Source organism: Ixodes scapularis, unplaced genomic scaffold (assembly GCF_016920785.2).
Source record: "Ixodes scapularis isolate PalLabHiFi unplaced genomic scaffold, ASM1692078v2 PGA_scaffold13__105_contigs__length_92229423, whole genome shotgun sequence".
NCBI lineage: Eukaryota > Metazoa > Arthropoda > Arachnida > Ixodida > Ixodidae > Ixodes > Ixodes scapularis.
The window spans coordinates 76,657,870-76,674,974 of NW_024609839.1; the positions used below are offsets into that span (position 1 = coordinate 76,657,870).

At 48.0% G+C, this 17,105-nt stretch overlaps 1 protein-coding gene across 1 annotated transcript in view; it reads right to left on the bottom strand.

Annotated features, from left to right (window-relative positions):
- Nucleotides 1–17,105, bottom strand: part of LOC8050748 (neurobeachin) — a 334,808-nt gene that overhangs the window by 23,375 nt on the left and 294,328 nt on the right. Inside the window, exons 40-46 of the mRNA XM_042289974.1 lie at nucleotides 9,345–9,447; nucleotides 8,450–8,565; nucleotides 7,546–7,658; nucleotides 7,257–7,397; nucleotides 6,781–6,900; nucleotides 6,471–6,623; nucleotides 5,620–5,692 (exon numbers count right to left, since the gene is read on the bottom strand). Of these exons, the coding sequence (XP_042145908.1) occupies nucleotides 5,620–5,692; nucleotides 6,471–6,623; nucleotides 6,781–6,900; nucleotides 7,257–7,397; nucleotides 7,546–7,658; nucleotides 8,450–8,565; nucleotides 9,345–9,447 (819 nt within the window). The remainder of the gene's footprint in view (nucleotides 1–5,619; nucleotides 5,693–6,470; nucleotides 6,624–6,780; nucleotides 6,901–7,256; nucleotides 7,398–7,545; nucleotides 7,659–8,449; nucleotides 8,566–9,344; nucleotides 9,448–17,105) is intronic.

Genomic DNA, 17,105 nt, shown 5'->3' on the forward strand with positions numbered 1-17,105 from the left:
TTCTAGCAACCTGAATTGTTTCACTTTCCATTCGAGAAGAAACACATTCCTGAGCGCACGACTCGTGATGTCGACACCTCGATCTCGCTCAATCTCCGTTTTAATTAATGAATTAATTAATTAACGTAATATTATACAGGGTAGCGTCCACATTTGGACACTGTGAAATGAGCTTGGAAAATCGACGCCTTGCACGCATACAGATTAAATCTTCATCAGGGGCGTGTTTTAGCGGTTGCAACGTTTCAACTAAAAAAAAAAAAAAAAAATTGGAATAATTGGAAATACATGGGCAGAGTGCCCGACTGAAGGGGAACTAATATGGCAATACGGGGATAAATTTCATAAAACTTGTCCGTGCGCAGCAAAGACGAGGACGAAAGGAGGACAGGACACAAACGAGGCGCTCCTGTTCTCCTTTCGTTTTCGTCTTTGCTGCGCACGCACAAGTTTTATGAAATGGCTAAACAACTAGCCCAAACAGCCACTTTTCCTGAACGGGGATAGACCAAAAGAAGAGGAGGAGACGAGAGCGTGCGGTGCTCTGATTGGAGTGGGTAGACGCATAGCCTAGCTGCCGCCTTTGTGTCCCAGCACGTTGTCTCCATCCAATCAGAGCGAGCAAGAGCGTCGTCTGCTCTTCGCGCCGAGTTCAAACGCCAGACTCTGGGCGAAGAGCAGACGACGCTCTTGTTCGCTCCGATTGGAGGGAGACTGCGGGTGGAAACAGACGCAGCTAGCCTTCGCGTCTACCCACTAAACGTTCCAATCAGAGCTCGCCGGGCGCTTTGACGTCATCGAACGCTCTTATCACCTCCTCCCCCTCGGTTTCTAACTATTTTTTGACGCCTGTTTCTGTGGCATCATGAAGCCGCGTGACGCAGCGAAAGTCAAAACAAAAAATGTAACGGCAAAAAAGAAAAGGTGGGAAAACAATAACGAGAAACATTTCAAAACAATGTGGGGAAGGGTATACCAAATAATCGTTAGTTTCTTTCTGGCAGGCTGCCACCGCGCTGTTTTTATTTCACGTGCACCGCCGTACATTCCACGGCCAATAGAGATGCGTGAGTATATTATCCCCGACCACCACACCACCCCTTGCAAACCACCACCGGGAAAAGTGCCAACATGAATTTGTGTAAACTTACTCGCTTTTTTACCGGCACCTATATTGTGAAGAGAAACAAGCAAACGTTACTGGGGAATGTGGGGCGGCAAATCGACAAACTCTACATACAAAATGCAACCCGTGTTTCGCAATGAAGATGAATTTAAGAGACAACACAAATAATGCCTCCGCAAAACTTTTTTTTTTTTTTTTCGTTGAAGGATTTGTAAACGGGCATTCCGAGGGCATTTATTTATCGTCGCTTGCCGGCAAAAGACCAAACACAGAAAACCCACTTCGTCAATCAACAACTAAAAACAGCATATTAAAAAAAAAAAAAAAAAAAAAAAAAAAAAAACATCCAGAAAGATACAGGGTGCCTCGTTCGCGTGTGAATTCCACCATGGGGCGTATGCAAGTTCAAACAGTATAACCTATAGATAAAAAAAAAAAAGGACTGGTTATGCGAGTTCTTTTACGAGGGACATATATAAACAAGATGACACAGTGCGAACAAAACATCGCTACATTTCCGTATTTACCATCAGTTCAGTGCTAAAGAGAAATATATATTAACAGGTAATAAGTCAACTCTATACTTGGACTATACGCAGCCGACGCTAGGGCTGAAGGGACCAATCAGAGAGCGTCAAAAGCGTACCATCATGGTGTTCATGTGCGTGTTCTATCATGGCTAAACTAATCATAAACAGAAAAGGCCCAGTGACTAGCGCTTTTGGTAATCGAACCCATTAGCTCGTAGCGTCGGCTGTGTCCGGACTTTACAACGACACTATTATAATATTAATAAAATTGTCAGAACTCAGATCAAAAATAATTTTCGTACAAAAAAAAATAATAAAAAAAAACGCTCCTCTGTTTTTTGCCTTTTACCTCCGAAATTGTCGAAAATTCATAATTTCAAGGAGCCTTTCGTAATCTGCCCAAAGCTACGAGCTCCACAGCACCACAACGTCCACGCAGAAAAAACGCACACTCTGTGCCCAACCTCTCTCAAAAATAAATAAATAAAAAAAAAAAACCTCCGAAAAAAAATTATATTTCTTTCCTCGGTACAATTAAGAATTCATCTCCCCAAGATATAAAAATAATAATAATAATAATAATAATAAAACGACGTTTCTGACGCAATGAGGCGCCACCTACATCAACACCAAACGCAGACGACGGAAGGGGGCGGGGCCTGCAAAGATGGCAGACGAGGAACACTTAGGGAGACAAATATCCTCGTCCAAGCAAATACAGGAGCCAGAAAAGGTACAGACAACAAAAGAAGAAAAAAAACATACAGAAAAAGAAAAAAAAAGGAATGAATCGCAGGTAGCCATTTAGAAAGGCAGTAAACAGAAAGGAAGAGAGACCAAACAGAGGCCATTTAATGGCCAAAGCTCATCAAAGCGCGGTTAATCGAAACTCGAGCCTAAGAAGGAGTAAAGAGTGAAGGAGGGGGGAAGAATGAAAGAGAGGGAGGAGGCGCGTGTGTACACAAGAGAGTAGTAACAACTCTAGAACGCCAGCGGAAGGTCAAGTTACGCGGGAGGGCTGAGAGTCTCCGCGCACAAACGCACCAGCAAAAAAGAAGAAAAAAGATAGAAAAACAGGAAGAAAAGAAAGCTCTGCCCGTAACGCAAACATGGCGCCGCCCACCGATCACGATTTTAATTAGCCTTCCCCACCTCGAGCGTTGTCCCTACCCTCTCGCCCTCTCATTCACATGGGAGCGTAGACCAAAGCGTACGCGCGTGCGAGACGAGACAAGCGCTACGACGCGGCCGACGCCAAGAAGCCGGCACCGGTGGGTTCGCGGGCCACGCGAGAGATGGCGCCACACGACGACCGTAAACCAGGGGATGCGCTGCCAAAGATTTCCATTCACGCGCATGCAACGGAGATGGACCGCAGCGCATTCTACGAGCCATCCCAGCCAATCCAGAGCCATGCGTGTGTCACGTGACACGCCGCAGAGGCCATAGAGTTATTATAACGTACGCTAGAGGTTCGACTGGCGCTAGTGTCTAGGCGACCAGTCAACTATTGCGGTGATCCTGTGCATTCCTATGGGAAAACGCGCGTGCATTTTGTCTGTTCGCCAGAGAACAAGAGAAATCACCAAGTAACAGATACTTGGGTCGTAGCGAATAGTAGATAACTTTATTAAGATTATAAAAAGATAATTGGTTTAGTTGCAGTATTTTTCTTCACGTAACAGAACACGCGCCAGGGAAACAATTTTTTTTAAATTATTTACGGTATTGAAATGTAAGGAGAGAACGAGCGGGTAGCTTGTTTTCTGAATTCTCAAAGCAATGTACATGCAGAAAAAAGAAAATGTTTTTGTGCACACGTGAGGCATAACAACACACTAAAAAAAAAAAAAAAAAAAAAAAAAAAAAGCTTAGTAAAATAAACTAATTCGCTCCTTTTCAACCACTGAGTGCAATGAACAACAAACAATGTGTGCGACGCTTCTTTAATTTCAAAATAATTAAAAATAGCAAACATTTAATTTCAAAAGGCTAACAAACGTTCCTTAAATTTTTCACAAATATATATATATATATATACACATATTCTAACAAAACCTAGACAGTGGTATTCTACATATTCCAAAGCATATTCATGCCAAATTTGGTTGTGATACGACAATATTAAGAACACATATCCTCGTGCCCAAACTGCGAAAAAGCCCCAAAACTAAAGCTTTCGAATATTTCCATACTATTGAGGGCGATGTTTAGGGCGTATGCTCATGTCCGTGTCCCACTAGAGCGACAGACAGAGACAAAAGACAGCGACAAGCCTCGAACCCATGCAGCATGCTCGCGATGGTACCTTTGACAGGCGTTCAGTCGTTCGGTGCTCGTAAAGTAAGCACGAGCAATTGCCTGCCAAAGATACCCTCGCCTTTAGGGAAGCGCATACTCATGGCGAGCTTCCCTGAAGGCTCATTCACACTGCCCCATTTTCTTACGTTAAGTTGCGTTACGAAATATTACGTTGAAGTCACCGGGACCTCTGTGCTTCATATTAAGCGAGGCTACCAGTTCAAGGGGAAAGCATTACACGCGACATTCGAGGCACGAATGCTTCGGTGACCTTATACGTAACGTAACTTAACGCAAGCAAATGGAGCAGTGTGAACCAGCCTTAATCCTTTTGCAACGTGCGTTACACACCATCAAGATTGCCGGTCTTAGCAGGCTATTAATGTGAGCTCGCTCTGAGCATACGCTCTAAACATCGCTCTCGAATATGGAGTCCAGTGAATACCTCCTACACTCTTTCGCGGTGCGGAAAATAACATTTTGTTAATAAATATTTGTGAGAAATTGAAGCTACAGAAGACTGCAATGGAGAGGAGATGGCTAGGGCTACTTGTCAACGTAGATGTGATGGCAAGCGACGTCACAATTCGAAGGACCACGCGGAAAAAAAGGCTCAAATTCATGCCGTTCTGTTGCCTGGAGGTCTTCGAAGCTTTGACAAGTTTCGCGATCATGACCCGCAGTAATTATTTTTATACATCAAATATAAAGATTCAAAAATAATAAAACCATAACACCCCCCCCCCCCCTCAAAAAAAAAAAAAAAAAGAAAAAAAGTAGTTTTTTGGCACGCATCTTAAAATTCGCTATATTTAAGGCCCAGACCTCTGTTCCGTAGCAAATATGTAAAAAACGAGCAACGAAAGTAACAATGTAAAGGAATGTAGAGTGTGTTCAAAGTTCGCCAGCATTCTGTTGGCGCTTATATATTGCTAATATGACCGTGCTGTGACTACATGAAAATGACCCCGTCGTGCACCTCTACAAGCGGTTAAAAATACTCAAAACGTAAAGAATAAAAAATACGCTACGAAAGGTGTTTCTTTTTATTATTTCCTATGCCGGGCAGCCTTGATCGGGCACATGTTCTCTGGCGTATTCCTAGTTTCAAAGATTTCGATCGCCCGGGTGATGTTTTGCACGCCTAACAAGCATCTTCGCACATATTCGTGAGCAGAAAGAATAAGGCGGTACTTAGTCATTGAAAATAGGACTATATTACGCGGCCTTTAATTAATTTTGATCGGCTGCATGCACAGGGAGTTACTGATGCAGTGTTACTGCGTAGTTCTTGCCATCGCTCTTGGTTTTCCTGATGTTCTTCGTTCGTATGTCACGTACATGCCCATGCTGAAAAGCGCCGCCGTCGTGTTCGCGCTAAGAGTGTCCGAACGCGCACATGAATGGATGTATGAGGCTCTTCTAACTGCGTTTATAATGCCTGAGTTTGAAAGAAAAACGCCGTAAATGACCGATTATTTCGTCTGCCTGACTGAAAAATGTTCCAAGCTACCTAGTACGTACGAATCAATCGGCCTCCAAAGTGGGATCGCGGTCCGGGCCATTTTTCTAGCTCATCCGGCGGACTCTTCCGCGGGGTGCCGGCCAGCGCAGATGAAACAATCGTCAGCTCCAACTCCGAACACAAGCTCGGTCACTCACCTCTCTGTTTGTAGCCGAAGATCAGATCGATCCACTGGTGCAGTTGGCAGGAGACAAATTCCGATTCCAGAGCCTACAAAAAGCACGCAAACATTTTTTTTAACATTCTAATTAATACAAGTGCACACGCAAAAAATAAAAATAAAACAAAAACTGCATGGAACGTGCCTTCGATTAAAGTGTTTATCGCGCAAGGTGTCTACCAAACAAATTGCTTCCTTCAAATTCCCCCGACTTTTGGTTAGATAGACACCCCAACCGCGTCATCGTTCATGAACGGTCACTCGATTTCCACCCTATGACGTCACACTTGTGACGTACTGTTGCCAACCGCGACCCTGGCGGTTGTACGGGTCGCACGGCAGCAGAGGCAGATATCCGTCAGAAATCCGTTGTGTTGCAGGCCACGGAAGCTGCGGCAGCCAGGAGTTGGGACACGCACACAGCGTCGACACCGACACCCGCGTTCGCTCGAATACTTTTTTGCCGGAACTTCCACAACCAACCGCCAGGATCGCGACACACGACAGCGTGATGGGCCGGCTCCTCTGACATCACTTCCGGCCACGGTCGGAACCACTTTCGACGGCGGCAACAGGACGCTAATAAACACAGCGGAAGACGCGTTACAGCCACCATGATAAGACTTTTCTAGCGCTTATTGCCCGGGCGAAAAATGCTGAGTCACCAAGCCGTGGACGTGCATGCGCAGCGTCCGACCTACCGCACAACGGAAAGCAACAGCGCATGCTCAGAAGGCGTTTCACAGCCCAGCAGACAAAGATGGCTGCGCGCCTAAGGAGATTTTCTTTGGAACGGTCTATGGTACCGTATATAACGGAACCCCTCACCATGCGGTTCACGCGCACAAACTCTTCGGGCGTGGACGCCCAGGGGGGCAGAGCGACGTCGCCGACGGCGGTGCCGTCTTCCTGTCGTCCCAGCTGGTAGCCGTTCTTGTTCACCAGCATCTCGGGCAGGTAGAAAAACTCCGGGATCAGCTCCTGCGATCACGCGCAAAGACAGTTGGCTGTAGTCAACCGAGACAGAAGAACTGTGGTGAGGAAAAGAAACCATAACAATGTAAAATAGAAGTGCAAAAAAAAAAAATAATAATACAGGGCCTTTCTTGCGCTGGCGAAGGGGGGCGCCCCGCGTTACCTTGACGTCGGAGGTGTCCCGCTGACAGTTCTTCCAGGACTGGGCTACGGAGGAGAACATGCGGTTGGCATGGTCGAACTTGCCGCCCTGAAGCGCCAGGAACAGCGTCGTGAAGGGCTCCTGAAACCGAGACGAGGGCTCTCTATCTTAACAGCGCAGCTCGCAGCCGAGGCCACAAGAAAGTCGGTACAGACGTCCGCTATAATGCACACATATAGTAACCACGTGACATAACAACGTGAGGCTCGAAACGGTTGCTACTACACAAGGTTGGGTACGGCAAGGAGGTGCTTCAGGTGTCCCTAGACCAGGAACACTTCTTTTTTTAAGTGTTAATTCCCTTACAAAAATTATGAATGAGTTTCTAATGCATTCTTATAGAATACAGTAGAAACTCAATAGAAACGCATTGATCATTTTTGTAAGGAAAACGCGTTTGTTTGCAAAGTCTGTCCGAGGATGGGGGGTGATCGTACCACGCGGACGAGCCAGTTGAGGGTGAAGGCGGCCGTCGAGTAGTGGGTGCCGTAGTGGAAGGGCGGGATAACGTCGTGCTCCCAGGTCTCGTAGCGCTCCTCGAAGAAGGCCCGGCGGCTCGGGTTCAGGGCGCCGATGGGCTGCAACGGCCAGTTTCCCTTAATCTCAGAGGAACAATTTCCCCGCAAGGGCCGCAACGGTGACGAATACCGCTAACGTTTCGCATTTACGAAACATGGCGTCCGTCTTGCTTTAGACGGACCTAAGTATAGGGCAATCGTTCCTCACCTTGGAGAGGTCCCTGTAGTTGCTGGGTAGACTGAGGTCCAGTTCGGGGGACTCGTAGTTGGTGAGGACCCAGGGGAACACCGGGTACTGGTTCAGGTCATTGTAGCTCCGTCCTACACGAACCCGAGTGGTTTTTTTAATCAAATTCATCGGTTCTACGAAACGCTTTCACTTCGCATCGAAGCAATCATCAGACTGTTCCGTTCAGACTGGGAGAGAACTTCGATTTGTTCGAGGTGCCGACCTTACAGCAGACATGCTAACTTGGCAAACTACGAAACCTAAGGCCTCCACGAGACAGTCAGAGTGACGGAGCGAAGGTACGTGACAGCTTTCCACGGGAGGGAGTGCCGAGACGGCTATAGGAATCTGAAGATGTCCTGCCGTTTTGGTGTCATCAACGTCGGTTTCTGTTACAGCGCAGCCCTGCCCATCGGTCAAATTTCCCCCTAGTTACTGACAGGGTGAGAAGGGGAGGGAGAGCCCACTCCTGCTTCTGTAGCGGAAGGATCCTACCTTCGACGACGCTTCGGCGTTTCAGGGACTTCGAGAGCGTACAGCCAAAGCACGGCGGAAGGCATTCAGCGCCTGCTGGAGGCCAGCCGTTCGAAAGACCCGCCCTGCGCTTCTCATTCTGCCAGTGACTATGGTATGTAAACGGGTGGAAATATATTCCGCGGTCAGGGGCAGTTTTTAAACTTTGTAAACCTTATACCGTCACGGCGCACCTTTTTTCGTGCGACGCCGTGCACGTTTGGTTTACTTTTTTTCTTTCTGGCTCGCTTGCTTGCTTGCTTGCTTGCTTGCTTGCTTGCTTGCTTGCTTGCTCTCTCTCTCTCTCTCTCTCTCTCTCTCACTCCCTCTTTCACATTATATCAGCAAGAAATGAGGGGGCGTTTGTTACCTGCGATGGTGTTGAGGAACATGAGGTACTCGAAGTTGCTGATTTCTCTCCTCTGCCACTTTTGAGTCATGTTGGACTGCTGGAAGATCTGCCGCGCTGACATGAGGGACGCTCGTCTGTGCAAACAAGAGAGAGCCAAAAATACGCCGCGGTTTCCAATAAACGCGATCAACGACGAATCGTACCTCGAATGCGGGGGAACAAGGGTAAAAAGAATGAAAGACTATCACTTATTAGTGCGAGACTGGTCGGCGCCGAAAGCGCGTGAGCCAATCGTGATTGACGGCCCTCGCCACAGCAAAGGGATGTATTTATCTTTGATCCTGTTCCACGGAAAACAAAGGTAGGCCTCGGCTAAAAGTAGCTAAAAGAAGAGGAGTGACTTCGATCACCCTTCTGAGATTCTTCGGAGGAAAAGCCTTTCTAATATATAGCCTTCTCTTTTTATAGAGTTCTATCACCCACCCCGATCTTTTTGTATTCTACAAAAATCAAACATGTGCACATTACGGCAACAGTCGTTTATTAGCCAGGTTTCGCATCGGATCTCCGGGTCTGTTTTGGGTAGGTTTGCCGTACCACGTGACATCAGTGTCACATGACGTCATGGTGACACGTGAAGTCACGTGACATTTAGAGGACACATTTTCCCGCTAGATTTAGCCAAGAAATTTCCCAGCCCTATTTATGGGGAATAGCTGATCTGTACAGTGTAACCATGTGTCCGTGTGCTACAGATAGGGACGCCGTTTGGCCGTCGACGCAGTTCACTTGCTGGACACAGCAGAGACCCGTGATTTTTTTATTTTTATTTTTTAGAGAGGAGGCAGCTACAAATTAACGAAATAAAAATGTATTGCGCGAGTAAGGAAAAAAAAAAGAGAAACTAAAGTACCTCGTCTGCGGGATGCCGTACTTGATGCCGACACCGACGCAAGGCAGAGACTTGACCACTCGCTTCACCGTCTTTTGGCTGTCGAAGGCGAACATTATGGAGGCTGAAAGGAAAACAACCAGGATAGCTGTGATCTCTCTAGCAGCAACAACAACAACAACAATAAATCAGTCGTCTTAACAGAAACAAGAGCGCCTCTTACTCAAAGAAAAAATACAGATGAATAACACGCAAACATATGCGCCCGTAACATTCGTATCATACGAAAGACACCTATGAAAAAAAAAAAAAAAAAAAAAATCTGAATTATAAATAGTTTTAGCGGAGGAACTCACAATCTGAGGGTCAAGGCGAACTTCTTTTCTTATCTTACACGTACGTGGTGTGATCAAAAAGTTCCGAGAATGATCCTGTAGCGTAATGCTCGGGAAGCAGTCCAAGGCAGGGACCATCGCGTGTCATTATGACAAAGTGCGTCGTTTCGTAACACTCGAAGCTGCGCTACACGAATTTTTGCGACCACGTGCACACGCACAATGGCGATTTCAGCATGGACTGCAAAACAAGAGCGAGCGCTCACATCCGTTCTGCGTAAAATTCCGCAAATATGGAGCAGAGACCTTTGGAAAACAAAACAGTGAGTTTTGTTTTCCCAAGTGTGTTTTCAGCGGCGCTCGCGCTTCAAGAACGGCACGGGACATCACCGAAAGACGAAGACGAATCGGGGAAGGTCGCCCTTTCCCGACCGAGGGAGTTTTAGTATAAATAGTAAATACTAAGGAGTTTTATCAGACAGCCTTATTGAATTGTTCTAATAGAGACCTCGATTGAAGTCTCCACATCCCGCCATCAGATCAGCTGTCTTAAGGTTGGATTGTTCTAAAAAAAAAGTAAAAGAATCACAGTCTGTTTTTCATTTTAGTTCTCCGTTAAAACTTTTCGTGATTGGAATGTACCGCCGGAAGAAGTTTTTTTATGTTGCCGACGTCGATCCTTTTTACGATATTACAGATACTCATTATAAAATTAACCACGTGCTTTGCTTCTTTATGTGTATGTATTTTTTGTATATTTGCACTCACGGTACCACCTTTCGGTATCGTTATTTGAGTTTTTGCAATTTAGATTGCCACGATCGCGATCTAGCAGACTGCCGAGTTCGTCCACTAAGAGGCGCCCTTTCCAACGTATTTCTGCCGCACGACATGTCAGCAGCTTTGCACGTCCTTCCACGCGTGTATCCACCCACGCCAACGTCGTAGAAGCTCCTCGATAGACAGAAAGAATGCCCGAGAAAGCTCGCGGACGACGTGGCGTCTGTTCATTTACCGGCGGGACACAAGGACCACCCGCGCACTTCAATCGATGCGCGCTTTGCGATAAAAAGAAATAAAATAAAAAAAAAAAGTTTCCTATCAAATTTCAGAATGGCCTCGATCATCCACAGATCACGCAGCTGGTCTCCCTGCCCCTTCTCCGCCACACGGCCTCCGTGTTTAAAATCCTTTCCCTAACCCTTAAAAAAAAAAAAAAAAAAAAGCCAAAAACAAAACAAAAACACCATAACAACGGATTTTCTTTTCCTCCACCCGTCCGCATCGTTCTTTTAGATAGGCCGTAAAAGTGGAGTACTCGGCTATATATATCATTATCCTCGTTGTAGACGTAAACACACGAAAACACACAGGCGCGTGCGTATGTGCTGCATCACACACACACACGAACGCGCGCAGAGCGGGACGCAGCGATCGCCGCTTATGCGTGTGGTTTCTTTTCTTACCGAGGCCCGAGAGTATTCCACCAAAACTACCCTGTGACGAAACGTACTCATCCGAAGCGCCAACTTAGGAACTTAGGAAGTAAAATTTAGTGTTAGTCAACCATCAAGTTAAAAAAAAAAAAATACACATTGAGTTTGCGCAATGTATATACACTCGCAGGTACACGAAAAATATCATGAAGTAAACTAAATGATTCACACAGTCTTTTCCAGTGGTGAAGTTGACTTCTCCACGATTCTCTTAGAAGCCGACACCGGTCAGGGCCGACCCTCAGAATACGATCACGTTCAATGCAAGGAAATAGGGACGGCGTTTCACGTAGAATGCATTCGAACTAAACAGCTTCACAAAAACGCAATTGCTTAACGTACGTTGTCACTGCGCGACAACGTTAGCACGAACACAGCACCGTTGTTTTTTATTGTAGCTTTTCAAATTCCGATGGAAACAGGAAAGCACACGTGGAATAGGGCCAGCGTCGGATGAAGATGAACTTCTTACGTACTATCTTCAAAGGGAAAGGGAAGGAGGAGGGTACAGCTGCCAGCCGTCAAGAGCGGGACCACGCGAATTCACCGTAATCCGCGCTTTAACTGGATTAAAGCCCATGCTCTAGTCCGGAGGCGGACAACGACAGATTGCTACACTTCCGTCGCAAAACACGTGCTGCAATCCCACAAAATCGCAAAAAAGAAGAAGAAAAAAAAAAAAAAGAAATTACAGAAAACAAAAGAAAGAAACGAAAACGATCTCGGTCGCTGCTCATGGAGGTTTCCCACGCGCTCGCACATCGTAAAATGAGAAAGGAATGGGAGGAGATGTGACAATAATAGCGATGAAAATATCACCTCTCTCTCTCTCTGCTTTTCTTCCTTTGAAGTTTTTATTTTAGCTCGTAAAGTGAGCAAAGACTTGGGAGCGGGCTTTTCGTTGTGACTAGGCGTGTCGCGAACCAGCCGAGGTTCGAGTTCGACCAGGTTCGACCTTCTCGAACTTCTAACGCGAAGTTAGACAAGCGTTCGACTGAATTTCGACTATTACGAGCATGCGCGGAAATTGAACATGGGCTCGCAGCACCGAGCGGGGAAGGGGACGCGATATTTACTGGGCGGATATTGTACATTACCAAACAAAGTTAATCATAAAAAAAAAAAAAAAAAAAAAAAGATGATGTCCAAAACGAAGTATCGCGTAAACTATTTCCCCCAAGTAACTGGAAATATTGAGTGGAAGTCGGGTAACAATGTTCGAAGGTCGAACTTGGACGAAGTTCGCCAAAAGGTCGAAGGTTTGTCGAACGACTCGAACCTCGACGTCGAAGCTCTGGTTCGAACAAAGTTCGCAACGTCCTAAGTTGTGGGACGGCGCTTTGCCTGAAGCCTCTGAGGCGGCTACACAAATCTTTGTCGCGAGCGCGGAATTATTAACTTTCCTCCCAAATCAGTTGACCAATATAGTTGACCTTTGGGAAATACGTACTTAGCCCATAGTAAAAGAAAACAAAAAGCGAATGTGTTTAATTAATAAACGTATCACAACTGATACAAACTATATAAGGCGATTACAGGGGCTATTCACTGGACGCCATATTACTAGGCGCTGTTCTGAGCGCATGCTCAGAACCAGCTCACATTACAAGGCTGCAGCCGACGCCATCAGGTGACGGGACCAATCAAAGAGTGTCAAAAGCCGACCGATATTTTGTGTGTGAAGTTTCTGCACGTGTTCCATTATCGCTGAACCAGTCACGTACAGGGAAGGCCCGGTGACTTGGCACTTTTAACGCTGTTCGACTGGTCCTATAAGACCGTGTTAGTTGTGTCTGGAGTTGAGGTGAAACGAGGTATAAGACCGGCAATCTCGACGGTGTGGAATGTAGTTGTCAAAAAAACTACGGAAAGCTCGCCGTGAGGGCGCGCTCAGCACTTGCGCATTCGCCTATGGCCCGTCAGTAAATACTCCCTAGAAGTTCTTACATTATCTCATATGTTCTCACGCGTTTATTGAACACATTCGAATAGCTTCTTTCCCTAAGGCGTTTACTATGGGGAATATCCACTGGACGCCATGTTTATGGGTGCTGTTTAGAGCGCATGCTCAGAGCGAGCTTACATTAATAGCCTGCTAAGACCGGCAACCTGGTGCTAAATGCACGCTCCAAAAGATCTGTGGAAGCTCGCCGTCAGCACGCGCTCAACAGTCGCGTACACAGCTATGACCGCCAGTGAATACTCCTTATAGGGAGTATTCACTGGCGGCCATATCCGTGTGCGCTGCTGCTGAGCGCGTGCTGACGGCGAGCTTCCACAGATCTTTTGGAGCGTGCATTTAGCACCATCAAGGTTGCCGGTCTTAGCAGGCTATTAATGTGAGCTCGTTCTGAGCATGCGCTCTAAACAGCACCCACAAACATGGCGTCCAGTGAATACTCCATATAGGGAGTATTCACTGGCGGCCATATTCGTGTGCGCGACTGCTGAGCGCGTGCTGACGGCGAGCTTCCGCAGTCCTCTTGGAGCGTGCATTTAGCACCATCAAGGTTGCCGGTCTTAGCAGGCTATTAATGTGAGCTCGTTCTGAGCATGCGCTCTAAACAGCACCCACAAACATGGCGTCCAGTGAATACTCCCTATAGGGAGTATTCACTGGCGGCCATATTCGTGTGCGCGACTGCTGAGCGCGTGCTGACGGCGAGCTTCCGCAGTCCTCTTGGAGCGTGCATTTAGCACCATCAAGGTTGCCGGTCTTAGCAGGCTATTAATGTGAGCTCGTTCTGAGCATGCGCTCTAAACAGCACCCACAAACATGGCGTCCAGTGAATACTCCCTATAGGGAGTATTCACTGGCGGCCATATTCGTGTGCGCGACTGCTGAGCGCGTGCTGACGGCGAGCTTCTACAGTTCTTCTCCAACGCGCATTCCGCACCATCAAGGTTGCCGGTCTTAGCAGGCTACTAATGTCAGCTCGTTCTGAGCATGCGCTCTAAACAGCACCCAAACATGGCGTCCAGTGAATACTCCCTATAGGGAGTATTCACTGGCGGCCATATTCGTGTGCGCGACTGCTGAGCGCGTGCTGACGGCGAGCTTCCGCAGTCCTCTTGGAGCGTGCATTTAGCACCATCAAGGTTGCCGGTCTTAGCAGGCTACTAATGTCAGCGCGTTCTGAGCATGCGCTCTAAACAGCACCCACAAACATGGCGTCCAGTGAATACTCCCTATAGGGAGTATTCACTGGCGGCCATATTCGTGTGCGCGACTGCTGAGCGCGTGCTGACGGCGAGCTTCCGCAGTCCTCTTGGAGCGTGCATTTAGCACCATCAAGGTTGCCGGTCTTAGCAGGCTATTAATGTGAGCTCGTTCTGAGCATGCGCTCTAAACAGCACCCACAAACATGGCGTCCAGTGAATACTCCCTATAGGGAGTATTCACTGGCGGCCATATTCGTGTGCGCGACTGCTGAGCGCGTGCTGACGGCGAGCTTCTACAGTTCTTCTCCAACGCGCATTCCGCACCATCAAGGTTGCCGGTCTTAGCAGGCTACTAATGTCAGCTCGTTCTGAGCATGCGCTCTAAACAGCACCCAAACATGGCGTCCAGTGAATACTCCCTATAGGGAGTATTCACTGGCGGCCATATTCGTGTGCGCGACTGCTGAGCGCGTGCTGACGGCGAGCTTCCGCAGTCCTCTTGGAGCGTGCATTTAGCACCATCAAGGTTGCCGGTCTTAGCAGGCTACTAATGTCAGCGCGTTCTGAGCATGCGCTCTAAACAGCACCCACAAACATGGCGTCCAGTGAATACTCCCTATAGGGAGTATTCACTGGCGGCCATATTCGTGTGCGCGACTGCTGAGCGCGTGCTGACGGCGAGCTTCCGCAGTCCTCTTGGAGCGTGCATTTAGCACCATCAAGGTTGCCGGTCTTAGCAGGCTATTAATGTGAGCTCGTTCTGAGCATGCGCTCTAAACAGCACCCACAAACATGGCGTCCAGTGAATACTCCATATAGGGAGTAACACTGGCGGCCATATTCGTGTGCGTGACTGCTGAGCGCGTGCTGACGGCGAGCTTCCGCAGTCCTCTTGGAGCGTGCATTTAGCACCATCAAGGTTGCCGGTCTTAGCAGGCTATTAATGTGAGCTCGTTCTGAGCATGCGCTCTAAACAGCACCCACAAACATGGCGTCCAGTGAATACTCCATATAGGGAGTATTCACTGGCGGCCATATTCGTGTGCGTGACTGCTGAGCGCGTTCTGACGGCGAGCTTCCGCAGTCCTCTTGGAGCGTGCATTTAGCACCATCAAGGTTGCCGGTCTTAGCAGGCTATTAATGTGAGCTCGTTCTGAGCATGCGCTCTAAACAGCACCCACAAACATGGCGTCCAGTGAATACTCCATATAGGGAGTATTCACTGGCGGCCATATCCGTGTGCGCGACTGCTGAGCGCGTGCTGATGGCGAGCTTCCGCAGTCCTCTTGGAGCGTGCATTTAGCACCATCAAGGTTGCCGGTCTTAGCAGGCTATTAATGTGAGCTCGTTCTGAGCATGCGCTCTAAACAGCACCCACAAACATGGCGTCCAGTGAATACTCTCTATAGGGAGTATTCACTGGCGGCCATATTCGTGTGCGCGACTGCTGAGCGCGTGCTGATGGCGAGCTTCCGCAGTCCTCTTGGAGCGTGCATTTAGCACCATAACTTTTGCCGGTCTTAGCAGGCTATTAATGTGAGCTCGTTCTGAGCATGCGCTCTAAACAGCACCCACAAACATAGCGTCCAGTGAATACTCCATATAGGGAGTATTCACTGGCGGCCATATTCGTGTGCGTGACTGCTGAGCGCGTGCTGACGGCGAGCTTCCGCAGTCCTCTTGGAGCGTGCATTTAGCACCATCAAGGTTGCCGGTCTTAGCAGGCTATTAATGTGAGCTCGTTCTGAGCATGCGCTCTAAACAGCACCCACAAACATGGCGTCCAGTGAATACTCTCTATAGGGAGTATTCACTGGCGGCCATATTCGTGTGCGCGACTGCTGAGCGCGTGCTGATGGCGAGCTTCCGCAGTCCTCTTGGAGCGTGCATTTAGCACCATCAAGGTTGCCGGTCTTAGCAGGCTATTAATGTGAGCTCGTTCTGAGCATGCGCTCTAAACAGCACCCACAAACATGGCGTCCAGTGAATACTCTCTATAGGGAGTATTCACTGGAGGCCATATTCGTGTGCGCGACTGCTGAGCGCGTGCTGACGGCGAGCTTCCGCAGTCCTCTTGGAGCGTGCATTTAGCACCATCAAGGTTGCCGGTCTTAGCAGGCTATTAATGTGAGCTCGTTCTGAGCATGCGCTCTAAACAGCACCCACAAACATAGCGTCCAGTGAATACTCCATATAGGGAGTATTCACTGGCGGCCATATTCGTGTGCGTGACTGCTGAGCGCGTGCTGACGGCGAGCTTCCGCAGTCCTCTTGGAGCGTGCATTTAGCACCATCAAGGTTGCCGGTCTTAGCAGGCTATTAATGTGAGCTCGTTCTGAGCATGCGCTCTAAACAGCACCCACAAACATGGCGTCCAGTGAATACTCTCTATAGGGAGTATTCACTGGCGGCCATATTCGTGTGCGCGACTGCTGAGCGCGTGCTGATGGCGAGCTTCCGCAGTCCTCTTGGAGCGTGCATTTAGCACCATCAAGGTTGCCGGTCTTAGCAGGCTATTAATGTGAGCTCGTTCTGAGCATGCGCTCTAAACAGCACCCACAAACATGGCGTCCAGTGAATACTCTCTATAGGGAGTATTCACTGGCGGCCATATTCGTATGCGCGACTGCTGAGCGCGTGCTGACGGCGAGCTTCCGCAGTCCTCTTGGAGCGTGCATTTAGCACCATCAAGGTTGCCGGTCTTAGCAGGCTATTAATGTGAGCTCGTTCTGAGCATGCGCTCTAAACAGCACCCACAAACATAGCGTCCAGTGAATACTCTCTATAGG